This window comes from Octopus sinensis, linkage group LG9, assembly GCF_006345805.1.
Source record: "Octopus sinensis linkage group LG9, ASM634580v1, whole genome shotgun sequence".
Lineage (NCBI taxonomy): Eukaryota > Metazoa > Mollusca > Cephalopoda > Octopoda > Octopodidae > Octopus > Octopus sinensis.
The window spans coordinates 49,131,105-49,156,657 of record NC_043005.1 but is presented as its reverse complement, the minus strand read 5'-3'; the positions used below and the strand labels follow the sequence as shown (position 1 = coordinate 49,156,657).

General features: G+C 37.1%; 1 protein-coding gene across 1 annotated transcript in view; it reads left to right on the top strand.

Moving 5' to 3' along the window:
• The window catches only part of LOC115215826 (ATP-binding cassette sub-family F member 3), a 44,690-nt gene that overhangs the window by 4,140 nt on the left and 14,997 nt on the right, over nucleotides 1-25,553 (top strand). The window contains exons 3-12 of the mRNA XM_029785145.2: nucleotides 8,227-8,359; nucleotides 11,724-11,824; nucleotides 14,836-14,958; nucleotides 16,118-16,222; nucleotides 17,638-17,802; nucleotides 20,365-20,511; nucleotides 21,449-21,505; nucleotides 23,043-23,065; nucleotides 24,162-24,217; nucleotides 24,738-24,938. Of these exons, the coding sequence (XP_029641005.1) occupies nucleotides 8,227-8,359; nucleotides 11,724-11,824; nucleotides 14,836-14,958; nucleotides 16,118-16,222; nucleotides 17,638-17,802; nucleotides 20,365-20,511; nucleotides 21,449-21,505; nucleotides 23,043-23,065; nucleotides 24,162-24,217; nucleotides 24,738-24,938 (1,111 nt within the window). The remainder of the gene's footprint in view (nucleotides 1-8,226; nucleotides 8,360-11,723; nucleotides 11,825-14,835; nucleotides 14,959-16,117; nucleotides 16,223-17,637; nucleotides 17,803-20,364; nucleotides 20,512-21,448; nucleotides 21,506-23,042; nucleotides 23,066-24,161; nucleotides 24,218-24,737; nucleotides 24,939-25,553) is intronic.

Below are 25,553 nucleotides of genomic sequence, written 5' to 3'. Positions count from 1 at the left end.
TGATTATTTGCTCTAAAAACGTTCATTTTGTAATACAGTTGAACAACAAAATAAATGAAAGGCAAAATATTATTGCATGCTTGGTAGAGTTTTACTCTCTTGTGAGTTGTCAACTTATTAACACGTATCAACTAGGATATTCTGGAACTGACAAGTTTAAATCAATCAGGCTATATATTTAATTTCTGTTAAGATTGTGAGCTGCCAGAATTGTTCGCATGCTGAGCAAAATGCTTAGCATTTCATCCACGTTTACTTTCTGAGTTCAAATACCACCGAGGTCCACTTTGCCTTTCATCTCTTTTCGGGTCAATAAAATAAGTACCAGCTGAACATTGGGGCCAATGTAATCGACTTGTGCACTTCCTCGGACTTGCTGGCCTTGTGCCGAAGTTTTAAACCAAATATTTAGTTTCTGTGGATTGTGTTTCTGACCTGACCAACCTTGATGATGTTTAGATCTCATCAAAGTCAGCTTTACTTCTGCGGTTGATGAACCACCAATCAATTACTAGTATTTATTTAACTGACTGTCCTCTCTCCAGTTCTTTAGCCCGGTCAGTGTCTGAAGTGAATATTATTAGCAACAGGGTACTATATTTGCGGCACTGTTACATTCAGTGTACTGTATTGTTGATGGTTTGGCTGAACAGCTGTATTTGAAATTGAACTGGTTTAGAGTATGGTTAATCAACTTGACCATAATTTAATAATAATGAAATTATTGTATGCAGTGCTCAGGTGCACCACAACTTGTCAGAAAGTGCGTATAAAGTGTATGCAGTAATGTACAAATGTCTGGAAAGTGAACAATGTATGAGTCAGATACATGCTTGTGTGTATAGAGGGGAGAAAATCAGGTGTAGTGTTGGCGAATCTCAGAAAGCATGGAAGTTTTGAAGGATGTAGTGCTCCGACAACTAACAACTGATGCCGGCAGTTTGTTCCATGCTTCAGCAACTCTCAGTGTGAAAAAATGTTTCCTAAAGTCATGGGAGCTGTGCTGTTTTCTGACTTTGTAAATATGCCCATGGGTGTTAGACGAGTGGAGTTTGAAAAGGTGCTCAGAGTTATTGCTGTTGTCTTGACATTAGTACTTCTAAGTGAAGGTGTGTGGCTTCGTGGTTAGGGTATGTGTGTTTGAGGCTCCTTGTCTTGACATCATGTTGTGAGAGTAAACAAGCATCACTGTCAGACAGGCAATATTGTTTGTTTCCAGTTTTCCATGAAAAACATGTCTGGCATGGGGCAGTATTACCCTGCTTGGTAACAGGAATGATATCCAACTGTAGAAAATCTGTCACAATAAATTCTTACTCCTGCAAGCATGGAAGAGTGGATGTTAAACAGTGATACTGATAATATATATATACTAGCAGTATTGCCCGGCATTGCTTGGGTTTGTTTTGACCCTTTAGAATTGGAATTTTTTAAAGTAAAAATTTTGCATTATGTAGCTTGTTATTCTCTTTAAGTGAACATTTTTCTGGTTGAAATACACTGAAAAACGGCAACACAGCAGTCAAAAAATCGTAAAAAATTGGGATTTTCATAGAAAAAAAAGCACCTTTTTTTATGTAAATAATTTTTAGTGTTAACAAGGTCTGATTTGAATTTTTTCTTCTATGGAAGGAAAAGCAAGCCTTCTTCTATCATACTCTCAATTTTGGTCAACTTGCGCCGCAGGGTCTCGGAGGAGACAGTGTTAGTTGAAGGCTACCAAATCTGCCATACACAGACAACTTCAGCTTTATATATATATATATATATATATATATATATGTAAAATAATATGTGACAATTATTCGGTAGCCAAGATAAAACTCTGAGTTTCGGATGCTGAGGTAGAATAATTGTCACATATTATTTTACAGATAAATTCCTCTATTTACATAATATTGAGGGTAATAATATTGACTGCTGCTGATTTTATACCATAAGCTTTATCTTTTAAGTATCCCCATGAAAAAATTTGATGGTGTGATTACTATGGTAGTGTGGGGTATCCCCATCTTGCTGGAAATAAAACTTCACGTTTTTTAAGTCCTCTTAAATGCTTGGTATGATTGATAGTTACTGCAAATTCAAGCAATTGGGACTGGCAACAGTACTATAAAAAATAATAAAAAAACCCAGAAACAAAACGATCCAATTAATCCTTTTGATGATAAACCACACCATGCTATAATTCCTGGTAAATTAACATATTCTGTAATATGTATATTCTCAGATACTCAGTAGTTGGTTAATTGAACCATTTAGTTTAAATGTAGCCTCATCACTTCCAAACATTCTTTGTTGGAAAGTGTGCATCTTCTATACATCTTACCAAGTACCATTCACAAAACTTCACAATTTTAGTCTAGATCATCTTCATTAAGAGTATGGATTGCTTCTTGAATGTAATTTTTCTAATGACAACACTTCAAAATGTGATGGATACTTGATTTTGAAATTCCTGTCTCACAGTTTGCTTGTGTATAGGTATTCTTAAACTCTGGTAATATATTTCTAGTAACCTTTTTTGCTTTGTGGGGCTCATTAATCTTATAGAAAAATTTCTTGTAGACATTCTAAACAATTTCATCAGCTTCAAATTTCTCTCTTATTTGAGTGAGGTTAAGCTACAAAAGTGGATCTGATTGAAACTCCCTTCCAAACTTTCTTTGCACTTTGGCTGTTTTCAAATTTCCAGTAACATTTTAGGGTAAATTTTCTTTGTTCAAAGTCTAGTCTGGTTCCCTTTATTATTTTTAATGGATTAAATGTGAAAGAGAATGAAAATTGAGTTATTAGCTGTTAAACGTGTGTGTATAATACACATATATATGCATACAAACATACATACATACACACACAGTTTGAATTTATAAAAACCTTTTTTTTTTTTTTTTTTTCGTTTAGTCTTGTCTCCCGGTTCATAGCCACTCTGATTTTTCAAACCCATTTGCTAGCTCACACGATTAACAGAACCTCTTACTAAGCTACGGCGTTATATTAGTTATCAATAATGATTATTCCCTCTGATTTTTCAAACCCATTTTCTAACTCACACGATTAACAGAACCTCTTACTAAGTTACGGTGCACCCGCCCTCCCACCCCCTCCACACATACCGGAAGTTCCTATTCTTTGCCATCCCGGGGTTGCTTCCCATGAAGACTGCAAATGCTCTTTCACCATCCCTACCCCCTAGTCTTGACCTATGTAAGGTAATGTTCATACAGTGCAAAATATGAAAGGCTAGTGTTATGCAGGTTGTACTGAAGGCTACTTTACTACTTCATTACTTGCACATGAATTCTGCCAAATGCGAGCTTTCTTTTCAGGTACACCGTCCCAGGGTCTCTAGAGCCCATGCCTCCCACACCCTCAGGGTTGGCACACTGAAAGGTAGGTCTGGTGAGATAGTCGAGATGCTTGAACGGAGATGTGTGGATATATGTTGCATGCAAGAAATAAGGTGGAGAGGAGGATCAGCTAGGTTCCTCACAGGCAAGGAACGCAGGTACAAGATTTTCTGGGCAGGGAACACTGACGGGGTTGGTGGCGTGGGTATACTTATCGCTGAGAAATGGGTAGATAAGTAATTGAGGTAATCAGAGTATGTGACAGAATACTTAAGATTAGATTAGTGCTTCATCATAGTTTAGCAACCATTATATCAGCCTATGCTCCTCAGTCGGGGCTACCCGATGGACAGAAAGACCGATTCTATGACATTCTACTGCAGACTACCTCGTTGACGAACGACAGAGACCTTATCTTTGTGGCTGGTGACTTTAATGGTCACGTTGGATGACATGCTGGGGCCTTCCATGGCGTACATGGAGGCTATGGCTATGGCTCCCGCAATGAGGAGGGAACCAGGCTGCTGGAGTTCTGCGATGCAAATAATCTTATGATTTGCAACACTAACTTCAGGAAACCTACCAGCCACCTAGTCACTTACTGATCGGGCCAACATACCAGCCAAATTGACTACATCCTTGCAAGGCAAAGGGAGAGATGGCTGCTTATAAATGCCAAAACCTTCCCAGGTGAAGAATGTACCCCACAACATAGACTGGTAGTTAGTGACTTTAGGATCAGGACTAGGAGGACAACCAGAAGACGACCAATATGGAGAAGAAGGATCTGGAAGCTTAAAGATCCTGCAAATGGACAGAGATTTAGGGACATATTACTTGAAGCCTTTGACGAAGTAGAAGGGGATAGAGCATCACAGGGGGTAGAAGACAACTGGACGTTTCTAAGGGACAACCTGCTGAGAGCCACTGACCAGATCTGTGGCTGGTGCAAAGTCCCCTCTCGACCTAGAATAACGTGGTGGTGGAACAATATTGTAGACAGGGCTATTAGAGAAAAGAGACAGGCTTGGAAGGTCTGGAAAAATGGGGGTAGCAGGGAATTGTATCAGACTGCCAAAAGAGAAGCTAGGAGACAGGTTTATTTAGCCAGAGGGGAAGCAGATAAGAAAAAATTTGCCAATGTTCTGCGCCGTGAGGACCAAAGACTGGAGGTGTTTCGCGTTGTAAGACAGTGTGTGACAGAGAATCGTGATGTGGTAGGAGAGAAGTGTGTTCGCATGGAAGATGGTTCACTTGCGCTAAATGAGGATGCAAAGAGAGAGGTTTGGAGATGCCACTATGAAAGGTTGCTGAATAAAGAAAATGAATGGGATAAAGAGAGTCTGCCGAATGTTGACCCAACAGAGGGACCAGCTATCCGAGTTGATAGTTCCGTGGTAGCTAAGGCAATTAGAAGCATGAAGATAGGGAAAGCCCCAGGCCCATTAGGAATCACTGCAGAGATGCTCAAAATGTCTGGTAGTGTCGGCTATAGCCTAGTCACCCGTATAGTTAATCAGGTGATACACAAAGGAGTCATACCCAATGACTGGTGTAGCAGCATAATAGTCAACTGCTACAAAGGTAAAGGTGACACCCTACATACAAATAACTACAGAGGTATCAAGCTGTTGGATCAGGTGATGAAGGTTACGGAGAGGGTCATAGCCCAACTAATTAGTTTAGATGAGATGCAGTTTGGGTTTGTGCCAGGGAAAAGTACTACTGATGCTATATTCCTGGTAAGGCAACTGCAGGAGAAATACCTAGCCAAAGATAAGCCCCTGTACCTGGCTTTTGTTGACATGGAGAAAGCCTTCGACAGGGTCCCCCGATCCCTTATCTGGTGGTCAATGAGGAAACTAGGGATAGATGAATGGTTAGTGAGAGCTGTGCGGGCAATGTATAGGGACGCTGCTAGTAAGGTGAGGGTTGGCAACGAGTACAGTGAAGAATTCCGGGTAGAGGTAGGGGTCCACCAAGGCTCAGTCCTCAGCCCCCTCCTATTTATCATAGTCCTCCAGGCAATAATGGAGGAATTCAAGACAGGATGCCCCTGGGAGCTCCTCTATGCTGATGACCTTGCTCTAATTACTGAGTCGCTATCAGAACTGGAGGAGAAGTTTCAGGTGTGGAAACAAGGATTAGAATCGAAGGGCCTCAGAGTCAATCTAGCTAAAACCAAAGTCGTAATCAGTAGGAAGGTAGACAAATCACAAACGCCTTCAGGTAGATGGCCCTGCTCGATCTGTAGAAAAGGTGTAGGTAGAAACTCTATAAGATGCACCAAGTGTAAGCTATGGACACATAAGAGGTGCAGCAATGTCAAAGGAAGGCTAACTAGGAAGATGGTTTTTGTATGTGGCAGATGCTCAGGAACAATAAACACTGAAAATGCTCTGAGACCAACTTCCGTCACTTTCCAGGGAGAAAAACTAGAAATAGTTGATAGTTTCCGTTACCTAGGTGACCAAGTCAGCAGCGGGGGCGGGTGTGCTTAAAGTGTAACTGCTAGAGTAAGAATAGCTTGGGCAAAGTTCAGAGAGCTCTTACCTCTGCTGGTGACAAAAGGCCTCTCGCACAGAGTGAAAGGCAGACTGTATGATGCGTGTGTACGAACAGCCATGCTACATGGCAGTGAAACATGGGCCGTGACTGCTGAGGATATGCGTAAGCTCGCAAGAAATGAAGCCAGTATGCTCCGATGGATGTGTAATGTCAGTACTCATACTCGGCAGAGTGTAAGTACCTTGAGAGAAAAGCTGGACCTAAGAAGCATCAGTTGTGGTGTGCAAGAGAGACGTTTGCGCTGGTATGGTCATGTGGTGAGAATGGATGAAGATAGTTGTGTGAAAAAGTGCCACACCCTAGCGGTTGAGGGAACCTGCGGAAGAGGCAGACCCAGGAAAACCTGGGACGAGGTGGTGAAGCACGACCTTCGAACTTTAGGTCTCACTGAGGAAATGACTAGAGACCGAGACCTCTGGAAGTGTGCTGTGCGCGAGAAGACCCAGCAGGACAAGTGAGTCCATAACCCGTGGCCTTCTACATGGGATGGAGCCAGCCTACGTATGCATACCTTCCCTTCTTGGGACACAAAACTCTACTTGTGAAGACCTGTTGAGGCAAGTGAGGATCAGAATCGAAATCGATCAATGGAAATTGCAGATGTGTTACCAGTGCCGGTGGCATGTCGAAACTCTACTTGTGAAGACCTGTTGAGGCAAGTGATGATCAGAATCGAAATCGATCAATGGAAATTGCAGATGTGTCACCAGTGCCGGTGGCATGTAAGAGAACCTTCTGTTTCGCGACCGTTGCCAGCGCCGCCCCGACTGGCCTTGTGCCGGTGGCACGTAAAAAGCACCATCCGTTCGTGTCCATTGCCAGCTGTCTGGCACCTGTGCGGGTGGCACATAAAAAGCACCCACTACACTCACGGAGTGGTTGGCGTTAGGAAGGGCATCCAGCCGTAGAAACACTGCCAGATTTGACTGGGCCTGATGAAGCCTTCTGGCTTCACAGACCCCAGTAGAACCGTCCAACCCATGCTAGCATGGAAAACGGACGCTAAACATTGATGATGATGAAAAGATGAAGCCAGGTGAAGGAACAACAAGCAGGTGCATTAGTTTAACCTGCGGGAAGAATGGAAAAGTCTTTGATGTTTCGAGCCTATGCTCTTTGACAGAAAGGATTGAGAGGAAAAAATGGAGAGAGAATGAAAAAAAACGGGGAGAGAAAAGAATATGTAGGGATTAACAGTTCAACATGATGAAATGTTATGTCTATATATCATCATCATTTAACATCTGTTCTCTATGCTGGCATGGATGGATGGTTTGATAGGAGCTGGCATGCTGAAGAGCTGCATTAGACTCCATTGTCTACTTTGGCATGGTTTCTACGGCTGGATGCCCTTCCTAATGCCAACCACTTAACAGAGTATACTGGGTGCTTATGTGGAACCAGCACAAGTCTTTTTTACATGGCACCAGTGGGGACACCAAATAACTTGAAGAGATCAGCTGATTTTTGTTTATAGCCGAAAATTTGATGTTAAGTTAAATTTTTGGCTCAAAAAGCAAAAAGCAAGGCCATGTAGGGGGACGTGGAGTTATGTACAGGGAGGGTGTTCATGCAAAGAGTTCAAGCCATTTCTGGTCAAGAGAGACTTTGAACCGAGTGGTCGTTGGCATCTTCACTATCTCGTCCGGCAGCTTATTCCACGGATCCGCAACCTGGACGGAGAAAGCCCCTCTCCTTTGATTGAGACGAAATCGTCGCAGATAGAGCTTTTCGGAGTGACCCCGCAGCCGACGCTCTGGAGCAGGAGTGAAGAACAGCTCTTTCGAGAGGTTACACTTTCTGCTTATGATGTGTTAGTAGATCAACCCAGTTACGTATATGGATTAATTCCCAATGACTCTTGTTAGAATCTTTCTTTATATGATTCAGATATGAATTAGTTTTCTTAGAATACAACATTAATTGATCATTTCACTACATATTGTCAGTTATTTTTGAATATTCTTACTAATATTATTGTTTAGCCTCTAGTTAGTTCTGATTGAGTAGATTGTAGTCATTATAGCACTGACTATCTTGTCTTTTTTCCTGACATAATTTATCTAGGAGTATGTTATCCAATGTGTATCCTTCTTTTTTCGAAGGTAGCAGTATATAAGTTGAGAGACATTTGGCTATGCCTCTTAGCTTGTGCAATTGTAGAGGCCATGTGTGTTATAGTATCACAGTTTTTGTATGTCTTGACTTTTATTTTAATACATTTCTGCTAAATCAACATATTTGTTTTTAAGCCTCTAATTTTTAAGATTTCATTTAAAACTACATGAATGCTTTATTATTTTCACAGTTCACAATCATCAGATACCATGGAACATAAAGTTTTAAATTCTCCTATTCAGATTGGGTCTTTGAGTCTCAATACACGTGCTCAAACTGTAGAACCTCAAAGTATCTGGTTAACAAAAAAGGAGAACGTTTCTGTAAGTATATGACAACAGAACACTTCTCTAACTTATTTTCCAATGTATATTATCCATTTGTTAAAAAGTTTTGCAAAGCGAAATAAATTAGCTGCATTTTTCAGCATACAGGTCAAATTTTTCAGACCAAAATTTACAGCCAACAAAAAAGGTGGTTCAACTTATACATCAAGACAATTTTGGAGGACCAAAGATTCCATGTGAAATGCAGCAGGATTTGGAAAGATAGTGACGATGCTTGAATGTTTACACTACATACAACGTTGACTTGTGTGCTGGAAAATACAGTAGTTCATCATGAAGAAGAGAAAAAGTTTAACATTTCAGGACTAGACTCTTGGCAAAGGCTCAAATGTTTAGGAAATAATTGGTGCTTTGTTACCAGATTCAGCAACAATCAAAACAAAAGATAATAATTTTGATATATTCTTTTATTATTTTTAACTTGTTTCAGTCATTTGACTGTTGCCATGCTGGAACACCACCTTGAAGGGTTTTTAGTGGAACAATTTGACCCCAGGACTTATTTTTCTAGTCTAGTACTTATTCTAATGGTCTGCTAAGTTACGGGGACGTAAACACACCAGCACTAGTTATCAAGCAGTGATTGGGGGGGAACTAAGACAGACAGACACACACACACACGTGTGTGTATATATATAAGAAGAGCTTCTTTCAGTTTCTGTCTACCAAATCCACTTACGAGGTTCTGATTGGCCCAAGGCTATAGTAGAAGATACTTTACCAAAGTGTCATGGAGTTTGACTGAACCTGGAACCATGTGGTTGGGCAGCAAGCTTCTTTACCCCACAGTTACATTTGAAGGTATTTAAAGTAGTGAATTGACAGAGTCATTAGAATGTTAAATGAAATGCTTTTTGGTATATATTTTGTCTTCTTGCATTCCGAGTTCAAATTCTGCTGAGGCCAGTTTGTATTTCATCTTTCCGGGATCGTTAAATACAGTACCAGTCTAGGACAGTAGGACTGGCAGAATTGTTTGGGCATTTGATGAAATACCTTGCTGTATTTACTCTGGCCATAAGGTATAGCTTTGTGGTTAAGAAGCTTGCTTCCTAACCATGTGATTTGTGGTTCAGTTCCACTGACCAAGTCTTCTACTATAGCCCCAGGTCAACCAAAGTCTTGTAAGTGGATTTGACTGGAAACTAAAAGGAGCCTGTCATATATATGTGTGTGTATGTGTGACACACACACACACACTCTCTCTGTGTGCAGTCCTGAAAAGGGACGTGAGCACTGCCCCTTTCCTTCTGATTAAGCAATAAAAATTATTTAAAAAATTGACATAAGAATTTATAAACTTTTGAGAGAACATGAAATAATTCTTTTTTTGGAACAGTGGATCTTGAAGCACATAAAACTATAAATAACAGCATGTAAGTATTGAGGTGAAAATCCTTTTGAATAGAAACCATCAGGAGCTGCCTGTGTGATGTGAACTTACACAGGGCAGCCTTTGACATTTTCCATCCAAAAGAGATTTTCAACCCAATATTTACATGCATTTGCTTCAAGAGCCACTCTTCCAAAAGAGAATTATTAAAAAATTGTTAAAAGATAATATTTTTGCATTTTCTTTGCAAAACTTTGAAAATTTGTTTTAATACCAATAATAAACACAGTTTCTCATGTTGTCAAAGGGTCCTACCTGAAAATGTAGATGTCTCCTCTTATGTCAAATTTTTTGCATTTTGTGAGCTTTTTGTACTTAATCTTTGTTAATGTATACCTTCACTAGTTACCTTGCATTCTACTATTTCACATTATTGTCCATGAGTTGGTATCGATTGAGCAAACCTACAATCAAAGGTGTTACCTTTCATTACCATCTATTTTTATTTTCAAGTTTTTTTTTTTTAAGACAGCAGACATGATTTGAAAGAGATTTTGCTGCTGTTATGGCTCCCTCATTCATTGGCTTGTCATTATCTCCACCCCAACTCTCAAATACATATATTCTATTACTTGTTTCAGTCATCTGACTGCAGCCATGCTAGAGCACTACCTTGAAGGGTTTTTAGTTGAACAAATTGACTCTGGGACTTCTTTTTTAAGCCTAGTACTTATTCTGTTGTTTGTACTTTCGCTGAACTGCTAGGCTACAGGGACCTAATTACACCACCACCGGTTGTCAAGCAATGATCGAGGGACAAACACAAGCACAAAGACAAACACACATAGATAGATAGATGCATGCAGGCTTCTTTCTGTTTCTGTCTACCAAATTCACTCAAAAGGCTTTGGTTGGTATGGGGCTATAGTAGAAAACTCTTGCCCAAGGTGCCATGTAGTGGGACTAAACCTAGAACCATACTCTTTACTCTTTTACTTGTTTGTCATTTGACTGCGGCCATGCTGGAGCACCTCCTTTAATTGAGCAACTCGACCCCAGTACTTATTCTATCGGTCTCTTTTGCCGAACCGCTAAGTAACGGAGACATAAACACACCAGCATCGGTTGTCAAGCAATGCTAGGGGGACAAACACAGACACACAAACACACATTTGCATATATATATATATATATACATATATACGACAGGCTTCTTTCAGTTTCCGTCTACCAAATCCACTCACAAGGCTTTGGTCGGCCCGAGGCTATAGTAGAAGACACTTGCCCAAGGTGCCACGCAGTGGGACTGAACCCGGAACCATGTGGTTGGTAAACAAGCTACTTACCACACAGCCACTCCTGCACCATGTGGTTGGAAAGCAAGCTTCTTACAACATAGCCACACCTATTGTCCATATTTTTTATTAAGGTCTAAGTTTTGATTGATGTTCGTGGGTTAGTTAGTTTGGTACAGCTGTTATAAGTGCAGGTGTAGCCATGTGGTTAGGAAATTTGTGTACCAATCACATATGGTTCCATGTTCAATCCCACCACATGACACCTTTGGCAAGTGTTTAATACTATAACCTTGGGCTGGCCAAATCCTTGTGAGTGGATTTGGCAGACAGAAACTGAAAGAAGCCTGTGTGATTTGTGTGTCTGTATGTTTGTGTTTCCTTGTCTTGACATTGCATGATAGTTGTAAATCAGTGTCACTCTCGTACAAGCAGTATCATTAATTTTCAATATTCTGTGGGAACATGTCTGGTTATGGAGAAAGTTACCTTGCTTGAACACAGAGTGGGGTGAGGTTTGGTGATAGGAAGGACATCCAGCTGTAGAAAATCTGCCTCAGTAAACTTTCTCTGAACCATACAAGTATGGAAAAGTGGTTACTAAAAACGACGATGATGACAACAACTATTATTATTATTATTGTTATTGCCAAAATGATTAGGGCTGTATATCTATTTCTATTTTAAAATTAATATTCTTATTTCATTGCAGCAAGTTGACCAGAAAAAGTTAGAAAAGGCTGAAGCAAAACTTCAGAAGAAAAATGAAAAAAGAGCATCTCAAACAACAACTGTTAAAAAAGTAACGAATGGGTAAGAAATCTTGAATATCTCAACTTTTGAGATGAAGTAATGAAATATTTTTTTTGTTTTTCAATGCTTATTGTTTTGTTAAGTTTAGGCTCTGGTTGTCTTTTAATTAATCAGCATAAGAATATGTTTATTTAATGGCATAAAAGAGGCACTCCAATTTTAGCAGTTTCTAGTACTCTACTAGTTATGGGAGACCCATATTTGCATATAGGACTTTGGGTGATTTTTGTTTTTGTAAAATGTGCATCTTATATGCCATCAATTATAATATGTAGGGTTAGGGAAACTGAAGACAGTTGAAGTATGGAAAGATCAAAACTCTGGAGAAGAAACCTTAGAAACTACGTATGGTGCAAGTAATGGCTGTATTGTTAAGGAATCCATTTTGCAACCTTGTGGGTTTTGGGTTTGCTCTCACAGCAAGAACAAATGTTTTTTTTTTTACTATATCTTGAGATTGACCAGTATTATGAAATTATACATGTATATATATATATATATATATATATATATATATACATCAAGCGATAGGTTGTAGGTGATGGTAGAGCCAAGATAGGTAAACTTCTCCACCTCTTGTAGTCTGTGGTCTCCAATATGTATGTTTGGGATGTCCGATGTAGCCTGACCTATGATGTTGGTCTTCTTGAGGCTGATAACTAAGCCAAAGCTGCTACATGCTTGCTCAAAACAGTTGACAAGCCTTTGGAAAAGGGACATAAAGGCCTGCGACATCAATATTAGCAACCGTGGAGATTGGAGACATACCGCCAAAGAGGGAACACAAAGGAATGACGGAGGGAGAGAGGAGAAATGGAAAGACCAGAAAAGCCGTCAACAAGAAACTATGACATTACAACCAGCCAGGCAAAATCTTTGCTACATTTGCGGCACCTGCCAGAGGGAGTGTTTGTCCAGGATAGGACTACATAGCCACAACAGGAGATGTATTAGGACATGAAATGTAAAAGCCAGACTAGATTATTTTATGCGCAACTCCATTGTCACCCGAGACAAAAAGGATGCCAACAATATATATATATAATAAAGTTAAAAACATAATAAATGCACAAACAAATGAGGAAACAGACACAGAAAGCTGCCAACTCTTCATCAGTTATCAGCTAGATAGTCAAACACATTTTTGTGCTTTATCGTTGAGGCACAAAATTGTGTTTGATCCTCTGGCTGATAACTGATGAGGAACTGGCAGCCTTATGTGTCTGTTTCTCGTTTGTTTGTGCATTGACAATACGTTATCAACTTATTATTTAATGCAACACTACGTGCTGTCATAACTTTCGTTTACAAGCAAATACATATATATAAACATATATACACTAATATATGTATGCTTATGTATGTGTGTGTGTGTGTGTATATATATATATATATATATATATATATATATATATATATACATACATACATACATACACACACACATATTTATATGGTTATGCATTTGTGTGTGTGTATGTGAGAGAGATTGTCTTCACTTTGCGTTGATATCACTTGGGCAGTGGTGACGTTTGTATATTCTCTGCAGCTCAGCAATTTTATATGTGAAGGCCAGTGGAATAAAAGCACTTCCTTGAACACATGTGAATTGGCCTCAAGGTCAAGGTATCTGGCCAAAGAGTACTGCCTCAAGAAGTTTTGCTCAACTCATGTTTGCATAGAAAAAGTGGACATAAAAATGATAGCGATGATATATGTATAATTATCAAACGAATGTTTCACAGTTTTCTCTTTTTGATTTATTTTCTGCCACAATTTCTGTTGAGAAAAAAAAACAGAAATTTTATGGCACTTTTTTTCCTAACACCAACCAATTTACAGTTAGAACAAACTTTACTGCAGTAGATACCATGAAAGAAACTCTCATACAAGCTTTTGGTGCAAAATATGTGCTTGTTTTATATTGCTAGCCGGAAAATAAATCTCCACCAACTTCAGTGCTGAGACCACCAGATCACGTGATTTCAACCTTCCTTGGTCTTGTTGGTGATAGACACTTGATCACTTACCTCTCCACCAGTGATATATAGAAAATTAGTGTCAGAATGACTCTGGTGTCGTGATTAACCAGTAAGGTTGTTGGTGCCTCTTATGTGGCATCAGCATGGGTACTTTTTACATGACACCTGCACTGATGCTTTTTACATGAAACCATCACTAGTGCTTTTCATGTGGTACCATCAGCAGTGCTTTTTATGTGGTACCAGCACCAGTTGATTTTTTTATGTGGCACCAGCACTGTCAGGGTCACTGAATACCTTGTAAGACAAAAATCCCTCACCTGGGATGTGGAGGAGTAGTATTTAGTGGGTGTGCCAGTTGAGAGATTTAAGGTATGTTTCACAACTGGCACATATATAGTTGCTTATTTTTAGAATGACATTGACAACTAAGTTTGAGAAGCCAGATCTGGTTGGTTTGAATTTAAATCATGGAGAATATATGGGCCAGATATGGCCAGTTTAAATACTGGAATGTTTAAAGACCTTGGTGAAATTTAAACTCAAAATATAGGAGGATCTGATTGAATATTATTGAGTGATATTATTTCATCATTATCATCTTCATCGCTTTATCATCCACTTTTCTATGCTTGCTTACTACCAGTAACACATGCACATGTGTGTGTGTGTGTATGTATATATATATATATATATATATGATGGGCTTCTTTAAGTTTTCATCTACCAAATTCACTCACAAGGCTTTGGTCAGCCTGAAGCTATAGTAGAAGACACTTAACCTGAGTACTGTGCCAAGGTACTGGACTTGAAACCCTGCAGTTTGGAAGCAAACTTCTTACCATAGAGCCATGCCCATTCCTAAGTGCTTTTTTTTACGAAATATATTTAATGTTCTTGATTATCATATTCGATTTTATTCATTTTAAGAAACTGAAAACTACAAAATAAATGTTCCAAAGCAGTCACTTTAGTATTTGATGAAAAGTAATGTATTTTTCTTATTTTTCTTTGAAATTTCTTTTTTAGCAATTGTGAATTAGCATCAGCATCTCAACAGTTAAATAGACGAGATACAAAGATGGATGCAGCAGGTAGCAACAAATCGTATGATATTCGAATTGAAAATTTTGATGTGTCTTATGGAGAAAAGTTAGTATTTTACTTTATTTTTATTTACAGTGTAGTTTTCCCCAGTTCATAATTGATTGAATGTAGTGAAGTTAAAGCAAAGAAAAGATGTTTATAATTTACTCAAAATATCAGAATCTTTGCTATTATAAATATGAATATCTTATATGCTTGTGCAAGCAATTCAGGCCAAAAGGTTGAGAACAAATATATTGATGTCCATTTGACACGAATATTATTTCAAAACATAGTGAAAAAGTGGAGTCAAATATTTAGAATAAGAAGTGCAGCTTTTATCCTGTATTGTTATATACACTTTTCCTTGACTTAGACCATCTGCACTTACGACCGCAAAAAGTCGAACGCTGTGCATTGTTATTGTAAGATGTATGATGGAAAAAGAAAACTATTCAAACAAAGCTCACCATGTTCCTTGAAAAACCATCTGCCTCAACCTAAGAACATGACTGTGAAGATGAAAATCTATTTTCAATTGCACTTTTTTCGCAAGAACAATTTTTTTATTGTATATATGTGTAATTTCATTTGTATTAATTTTTACATTGATTTTAGATTGTATTTTTGTTTATAGTACAGTAGAGTACATATGTATTTTTCACATGTACAATAATCAGATTAAATTTTTGTGTTTTATATTTTTATAACTTGTTTGAACGAAAATAGTGTTGAAAAATATGACCAAATCGACTTAATACAATACTCATTTTCTTGACTACTATATCTTACATAAAATCTTGTTTCACTATCTGTTAATGAACACTTTATGACTTTCTTAACTCCATTAGTATTGTTTAATAACAATTTCCATAGCTGAATATCATATATACCAATGCATATGACACACTTGTTTTATTCTTAAAATTATCAAATAAATTACCATGTATCTGATCTGATCATATTGTGGATGTGATATCAAGTGTGTGATGAAATATATCAAATTTGTTTTGTCCGCAAAAATGTAGGAGGTTTTGTCTTATGTGTAAGTGCATCTTACACACTAGCAAATATGGTAGATATTTGTTGCAACTCTTTCCAAAAGAACAAAGCCGTTTTGTTCATACATAACGTCTAAGTGGTATTCCTCACAATATTATTATTTTACCCAATGAAAGACTTGTTTTATTTCTGAATGATATATTTTTATACTTATATTTTGCAGGAGCCTCTTGGTTGATGCTTCCATTCATTTAATATACGGTCGTCGATATGGTTTTGTTGGGCGTAATGGATTGGGCAAGACAACTGTGTTACAAATGATATCTAGGTGAGTTAAAATCTGACAGTTTTACACTTTTCCTCATTCATATAATTTCTGTTTTGTATGAATATATCTGGAATGTAGTCTTTATTTTAAAAGATATTTAAACAAAATATGCAAAAGCTTCCAAATGTGTTAATTTGCATTGTTATAAGTACAGAGTAAATCTGTGATTAAAGCATAGGGCAAAATACATAGCAGTATTTTTTCCAGATCCCTGTGCTCTTATTTCAAATATCTTATACAGATTTGTTTTTCATCCAGTTCAGAGCTGTGGATTTGCAGAATTTTTAGAGCTTTAGATGAAATACCTTATGGTGTTTATTCTGATTCTTTACTTTCAGAGTTCTTGGGTGGTAGATGTAATCTTTTATAAATTTCGTCCTTGGGCACTCTCAATAGTGTTCACTCCATTATAAGCATTTAGATCAGGTCTCTTGTTTGAGTATAATTTCCTCTCTCTGTTAGTTTTAAAGGCCCTGAAAAATAAATGGTCATGAGCATTATTCTTCCCCCAGTAAGTGGTTAAAAAAAGTGTTCCAATGTTTGCTTTAGACATAATGTATTTAAGACTATATTTTCCAGTGTACCCTCTCCTCACTTTTTTCTGAGATTGTAATGTATGACTAGAGCTGTTTCTAGCAAGTCTAGCTGCTGTGTTAAGTTTTTCTGTAAAGTTTGACTTCAGCTTTGGTGTTTGTAAATTACTGTACATTGTGAAAATAAACGAACACTTTTAAGCTAATTAATAAAAGAACTTGTCTCTGGATATTTATTCTTAGTATAAAGCACTTATCCTTTCAGCATTCCGATTACTCTGTCAAATGTAATGCTTATTAATTCATATTGTTTTGAATTAACCCTTTAGTGTTCAGATTATTCAATCAAACATAATGCCTATTGATTCCCATTGATTTGAATTAATCATGCATTATCTCATATCTTCAAGATCTTGATGGTGTAATGACTTAATGTAGAATAACATTGTAGGGTAGGTGTGAGAGCCTGGATCTGGTCAGTTTGAGCATAAAACAGATTAAATATTTTGGCCGGATATGGCCGGTTTAAATACTAAAGGGTTAATCATGCATTATCTTACAGCTTTGAAATTTCAATGATGTGATTGTTTATTTTTAGGATGACATTATAGGATAGGTATGAGAGGCCAAATTTGTCCAGTTTGAACTTAAAAGCAGTTAGAATATTTGGCCAGTTATTGTCAGTTTAAATGCTAAAGGGTTGATGTACTAAATCTAATGACACAATAATCATTATAATATGTTAATATGGGTTTGTGTAAATTTCTTTTTAAGAATTTGTTTTAGAAGATTGGAGTCATGACATGTAAATAATTTACTACAACTGCTTTGTTCTTCATTGATGGTGCTATGGTTTTTATTTCATCCTTTTTATTTTCTCAGCGGTCAACTGAAGATCCCATCTCACATCACAATTTTACATGTTGAACAAGAAGTTGTGGGTGATGAAACGTTAGCATTACAGAGTGTGTTAGAATCAGACCAAAGACGGGAGAACTTGTTAAGAGAAGAAAGGGATATTAACACACAACTACAGGATAAGGAAGGGTATGTGATGCTAATTATTTTGTTTGTAATTCAGAGTAGAAGATGAGTTCTTGAGTTTTCATTCTTTCTAATAACAAAACCTCTGTAATTTTGCAAGACCCAAAAGAAGCCTGTCGTAACACCTGTTAAACATTTTGTCATCCCTTATGTTCTATGTTCAAATTCCGCCAAGGTCAACTTTGCCTTTCATCCTTTAGGAATCAATAAAATAAGTACCAGTTGAGCACTGGGGTTGATTTAATTGACTTATCTCCTCCTCCGAAATTGCTGGCCTTGTGCCAAAATTTGAAATCAATATACATTGTACATTGTGTGCAGAGTACACTGAATAGCCAGCTGAAGGAGGCATACTCCTGAGGTTAAGACAACAGTATTGTCAGTTCTTAAGGAACACCTGTGTTTAGGAGGTGTTAAACACTACTTATCAGAATAAATACTACCTTCATCTCTAATAGGGATTTTCTTAACTAGCTAGTTTGCTTGTTGCAAAATCTGTAACTGTATGTCACTCATTTTCTCTCTCTCTCTCTCTCTCTCTCTCTCTCTCTCTATATATATATATATATATATATATATATTGCTAGCTGGAGTGAATTACTGCTATGTCCAGTGGTCACCAAGGATGACCATAAAGAGGTCAAAACTATATAGTAGGTGGTCTCAGGACTAAAATAGTCGAGAGTTCTCTCCCTGCACTGAATAAAGAGCTGGAGCAGGCGTCCTCCTGGGGTTAAAACAGCTGTATTGTAGGATCATGTGTTCAATTTCTGATGGTGCATTGTGTCCTTGTGCAGAGTTCCAAGGAACCACCTCTTAGCCACTGTTGTTTCCACGTCTATTCTGAGTAGTTGCACCTGTCAGGGTCCTGCTATAGGTTAACTAGCATGTAACCACCCAAGCCAGGATGTGTTGTAATCATGGGATGCTGCATGGTCAATGTGGACTATTTCAGCAAATTAATCTTATTGAATTAATGGTGAATATCAGTGAATGCTGAGCAGATGAATAGCCAACAAACTATCAACATCCAGGATCAACCAGTTCAGATAGTGAACTACTGCTATCATTTGTAGTCATGGCATGTGTAGATGAAATAGCTCAGCTTGGAAAAGACCGATGTAACTAAAACCCAAACCAGATGAAAATGCTGCATTGCTTGATCATGACATCTGGTGTGGAAGAGTTGGAATGGCTCAAGCAAGTCACCTGACCAAATGATGATGATGATACTTGGGGACCTCACTAAGGCCAATACCAAGTGAAAAGTACACAGTACACTCTGTGAAGTGGTTAGCATTAGGAGAGACATCCTGTCATAAAAGCTATACCAAAGAAGATATTTGAGCATCCTTTGGCCTGTTGACTCCTGTTGAATCAGCTTGGAAAATGGGTGCTAAGCAATGATAAGGATGATGTTTTTGGTATGGTTTCTCTGGTCGGGTACTCTACTTAATGCCATCCCTTTAAGTGTGCTGGCTACATTTTATCATTGCACCAAATCTAGAGAGCTTGCTTCCCAACCATGTCTCAGGTTCAGTCCCACTGTGTGATACCGTGGGCAAGTGTTTTTCACTATAGCCCTGAGCTGACCAGAGCCTTGTGAGTGGATTTGGTTGATGGAAACTTGAAGAAACCTGTTATATATATATATATATATGTGTGTGTGTGTATGTGTTTGTACCCTTGTCTTGACATCATGTGATTTTTTTTAACAAGCATCACCATCACATAAGCATTATTTGCTTTCAGTCTTCTGTGAAAAATGCATCTGGAATTGTAGAAATGCTATCTCACTTGGAAACAGGCGAGGGTTGGCAACAGGAAGGGTAGCTGGCTGTAGAAAATCTGCCTCATGAAATTCTATCTGATCCATGCAAGTATGGAAAAGTGGATGTTCAATGATGTTGTCATTCAGTAAAAAATGTCTTTAAAATGTTAGGAAAATATTCAGAGAGATTTGGCTTGAATACTTGAAACCATCTTGACACAAGATATTACCATATTTCCTAACATACAAGTCGGCGTAGTATATAGTGTAAACTTGTAGTGTACACATTTCAAACATCATGGCTATCTTATTAAATCCTGTTGCATTTTACATGAAATTTTTGGTCCCCTAAAGTTGTCTTGATGTCTAAGCGAGCCTACTTTTTTTGGCTGTAAATTTTGGTCTTAAAATGTTGACTTGTATATCAGAAAACATGGTAATCTGATGAAAATAATTCTCAGTCTACAGCCTATTTCATTCTGACTTAATGTTATTTAAACCTTTTAGCATTTTGATTAATTTGTCAAATGTAATGCTTATTTATTCACATTGTTTTGGATTAATCATACACTATCTTGCACCTTTGAGATTTTGATTAGGTGACTGTAAATTTTTTTAGACTAACATTGTTGGGTAGGTGTGAGAGGCTGGATCTGGCCAGTTTGAACATAAAACAAGTAGAATATTTTGGCTGGATATGACTAGTTTAAATGCTAAAGGGTTAACCAGTAAACTTGAGATTGCTTCATATCATCAATTGTATGTTTAACAAGTATCTTATTTTTCTCCTCCAGGAATGACAGCACCGATGGTCTTTCAGCTCGACTAAGTGAAATTTATCACCAGTTAGAAGCAATTGATGCAGACAAAGCACCAGCAAAAGCTGCTGTTATTTTAGCTGGTTTAGGATTCACACCAAAGATGCAGGGAATGCACACAAGGTTTGTATGAGGGAAAAGCTTTCCCTTAAATATATCTTTTATCTTTTTCCACCTGTGCCAGCATGGAAGATGGACATTAAATGATGATGATGATGATGGTTCAGTCATTTGACTGGTCATGCTGGGGCACCACCTTGAAGATTTTAGTTGAAAAAATCAACTCCAGTACTTAATTTATCTAAATCTGGTACTTATTTTATCTCCTTTTTACTGAACTGCTGTTATGGGGATGTAAACAAACCAATACCAGTTGTCAAGTGGTGGTAGGAGAAGATACATGCACACACACACACACACACACACACATATCTCTCTCTGTATATATGATAGTCTTCTACATAGCTTCTATCTACCAAATTCACTCACAAAGCATTGGTTGGCCTGAGGTTATAGTAGAAGATGCTTGCACTAAAGTGCTGTGCAGTGGGACTGAGCCCAAAACCATGTGGTTGCAAGGTGAGCTTTTTAACCACACAGCCATGATGATATTAAAAATTATTAATTTTACTCCTCAGTAGTTATAGATGAGGATTTCCACAAAGGGCTTGATAAAGTATTCCTGAAATAACTAAATAAATTCTGATATGTATTAAAAATTGTTGCTGTAGATAAAATTGATTGATAGAGTACAGCTAATGTTCTGTTGGTTTATTGGAACTGGTCTGAAATGATATATTATTTAAAACCATGCCAAAACTGTCCCTGCCTCTGCTGGTGCCATGTAAAAAACACTCAGTCCACTCTATGGAGTGGTTGGCATTAGGAAGGATGTCCAGCCATAAAAACCATACCAAAACAGATACAGTAGTCTGGTGTAGTCTTCTACCTGGCTGGCTTCTGTCAATCTGTCCAACCCATGCCAGTATGGAAGACAGACATTAAATGATGATAAATTGCAAGAAAAATATATATGATTTAAAAAATTTTTCCTTTGTAGAGAATTCTCTGGTGGTTGGCGAATGAGATTAGCTCTTGCTAGAGCTCTGTTCTCAAAGTAAGTTTGATATTTTTGTAATTATTTCATTCCTTATGCTTTTAGAATAGATACACTGTTTGTGTTCTTAAGTCAGTTTAAATGCAAGGGCTGCATGTTAGAATTTTAATGCAACTCTTATTTCTCCTTAGTTTTGCTCCATGATAGCTCTTACTGTCAGTTCCTAGCACCTTTTATACCATTTTTCTGCTAGGGAGCTCCTTAGATATCCAAGCAACTAACACTAGAGTTGTCGTCTCTGCTTCCATGTTCTTGTCGACACATCACACTGTATCTTTGCACATTGTTAGAGGCAATTAAAAGAACTGACATCAGGAAGGGATCAGGTCATAAAAAGTGTCACATTTGACTCATGCCAGCATGGAAAAACAAGACACAAAAATAATGCTGATAAGTTTATATTCTATGCAATTTCTAGGAAATAACAAGCAAAAGCAGTTTGAATTTTTATTCTACTTTCTGAACTGTCTGAAGGAATAGATTCTTCTGCTGAGTCAAAAAATTTGTTAAATGTGAATTGAGAAATTAGAGACTAGAATAAGATAAAGATTAGAAATAAAGATAGAAAATGATAGACAATAAATATTCATGGTTTTAATATGAATTTTTGAGAAATAATAAAATTTGATAATAATAGTGTTTTAATAATCATGTGAGGTATTGATTTTTTTTTTTGGTAAATCTCTTTGGGAACAACTCTTTAATTGTATTCATTTCATGAACGAATACAATTAAAGAGTTGTTATCATTTCACAAAAGTTGAATACAATTTTTATGTAAATCATATTTAACTATATTCCAATTACCTGTTATCTACACTTTATATTTCAAGTAATTCTAATGTAAGAAACTACATTTCAGTTAATTTTGTAAACAATCAATAATCTGGAAGGATTTAATAAAATAACAAACATTTCCATTATTAAGCTGCTATTTGGAATATAATGTAACAAAAGGTTCTTGCATGTTGTATTTTCTGGTATACAAGTTGACATAACATATTGTGTAAATATTCAGACAGCATCACTTTCTTTCCAAATTATGCTGCATTTTGCATGGAATTTTTGGTCCTCCAAAATTATCTTGGTCAACCTACATTTTTGGCAGTAAATTTTGCTCTGAAAAATTCAACTTGTGTGCCAGAAAATATGGTAAGACTATGAAGGAAATTTAACCCTTTTGTTACCAACCCAGCTCTGTAGTATAAACGTCTTGTTTTCATAAGTTTTGAATTAAAATCTTCCACCGAACCTTAGTCACAGTTTATGTTCCTAACACCAGCTCAATAATAAGTAAGTTATTTTACTAAATTCTTTGTTATATTTAAAATAATTGAAAGAAACAGAGCATCTCAAAATAAATACAGTAATGAAAGGGTTAATATTTAATAAGACCCTTATTATAGAACCAGTGGCATGTTGTTAAAAGGGTTAAAATGTGTTTTTTTGCCATTGCTTTATTTCATTTTTTAAAAGAGCATTTAAAAAGAAAATTTTTTATATTCTGAAGACTAATTTATTGTTTATATTTTTTCTAGGCCTGATTTATTGTTGCTTGACGGTATGTTTCAGTTTATTTTAACTTTGTTCCTCATTTTATGTCTTTTGTTATGTTGAGGTAGCCATGTATCTCCTCTACAGCAAGTCACCGATTTCTGCTTCTATCATCCTTTTTAACCTCTCATCACTTGGCATAAAGTCACCTCCCTCAATACCATTTCCCCACTAAGTTGAGGGGACTAGTGACTTCCTAGTGCTGTTGCCATGTAAAAAGCACCCAGTACTCTCTGTAAAGTGGTTGGCATTAGGAAAGGCAGCCAGCTGTAGAAACCATTCCAAAGCAGACAGTAGAGCTTTGCGCTGTCCTCTGGTTTGCCAGCTCCCGTCAAACCATTCAGCCCATGCCATCACAGAAAATGGATGTGAAATGGTGACGATGATAATGATGTTCTTTTTTCTGTATTATATGAAGTGTAACAGGTGTTAAAATGGCATGTTGGCAATCAGCCCAAAATATTTTATGTTAATTAGAAATCTTGCAGGAGACAAGGCACTCTCACTAGTATTGGTTGCTATGATAAAATGCACCCAGTAAAGTGGTTGTTGAACGAACATTAAGTTAATAGGATTCTTTAGTCTTGCCAAGGACATGGCAACCTCTTTAGTGATGGTGCTTCAATGAAATGCAATGAAAAATGATAGCTGTTAGAAAATGCATCCAGCCATCAAAAACCATGCCAAATTGCAATACATGAGTAAGATGTCTCTGACATGTCTTAGAGAGCAGTAACTCCAAAACAGAATTATTTTGTGTTGCAGTATGTCTTCTGGGTCTTTGTCATCTGAGTTTAAATTCCACCTAATAGCAGCTTTTCTCCTCGTGGCAGAAATAGGTCCTTCAAGTGATAACTAACAGTGGCAAGCTTCAGGTGTCAGAGTGGGGTGATATGACGATGGGAGCAATATGTTTTTGTCATATCAATAAAACAAGTGGACATTGCACAAAAGTGGATAAACATTTGGATGGGATCCTCTCCCCAACTATGGCCTCCAAAACTCTGATAAACAAGCAATTAGAACAGATTAATGTATTTATATAGTAACTTGTCTATTTCTGTGTTGTTTAAGTTCTAAACGTTTTATATCTTACTTTACAGAACCTACAAACATGTTGGATATGAAAGCTATCATTTGGCTGGAAGATTATTTGCAGGTAGTATACGTGAATCTTAACTTTTGTTCTTTATTAATAACCATTTTAAAAGCCATTCTAACAGTAAGAATGGATGTCAGATTTAAGACAAACTTTTTCAAATGGTAGCCTTCATTTATTAACGATTTCATGTTTTTATGATTATCTATGGGAATATTTTTGTATAGGCCTAATTGAGCAAAAGTGGTCTAATCAGGGCTATCTTGTGTTTTTCTGTATACCAAGCACTTCAAGATATCCTTCTTTGTTTAAGACTGTAGGGTGTGCTTAAGTGAGATTTGGTTGCTATTTCTAGTAAACTGAACAACTACATAGATTCTCACTTCCAACTCACTCAGGAATATAAACAACACTGCTTATGAGCCAATTGTATTGAACGAGTTGATGTATTCTAATGAATTTTGGTTTAATTTTTACTTTGAAAAAATTCAATGATTTAATTATGGTTTTCATTTTTGAGCTGCATCAATGCAAAGACCCACTATACATTCTGAATGTATTCTCATTTATTCATTCCTAGACGTGGACGTCAACAATTCTAGTTGTATCTCACGACAGACAGTTCTTAAATGCAGTTGCCACAGACATCTTATATTTACACAGTGGTCGTATCGACACCTACAAAGGAAATTATGAAACATTTATGAAGAGTCGCGAAGACAGATTAAAAAATCAACAAAAAGAATATGAAGCACAACAACAATACAGAGAACATATTCAGGCATGTATCAGCATTATCATCATCATTGTCTTTACTTTATAAAGTTACCTCTACAGATATTCGATTTGTTATGATGTTTCATATACAAATACGCCTATGTAAGGAATGCAATCGAAGATAGAAAATGGGTTTAAAAAGTGAATTAATAACACTGGTGGGGCACAGCATTGACTTATAAGCCTTCAATATACTTGGTAGTATATTATGGTTGCGTAACGAAATATGGTGTTCCTATCAGCAATTAACATTATTTTTACACCTGCTCTTTCCATGTTTATGTGGTTTGGATGGGTCCTTTTCAGTACAGAGTTTTACCATCTGTTGCATTTCTTTGTCATCTCCTTTGTGAGGTTCAACACCTTGAGATCAATTTTTACTACTTCTGCATATTTCTTCTTTGGTCTTCTGTATTTTCTTACAACTCGGATCAGTCACTGTTTACTGATGCATTACATGCCCATAAAAATGCAGTTGTCTCCCTTGCATTGTGATTTTTTTTTTGTACCTAGTTTACCTTTGAGCTCATCTGTACTTTAATATTACGCATTCATTTCTCTCTAACCTTTGCATTTCCACAGCATTCAGCTCCCACAACTCACTGTCATGCAACATCAT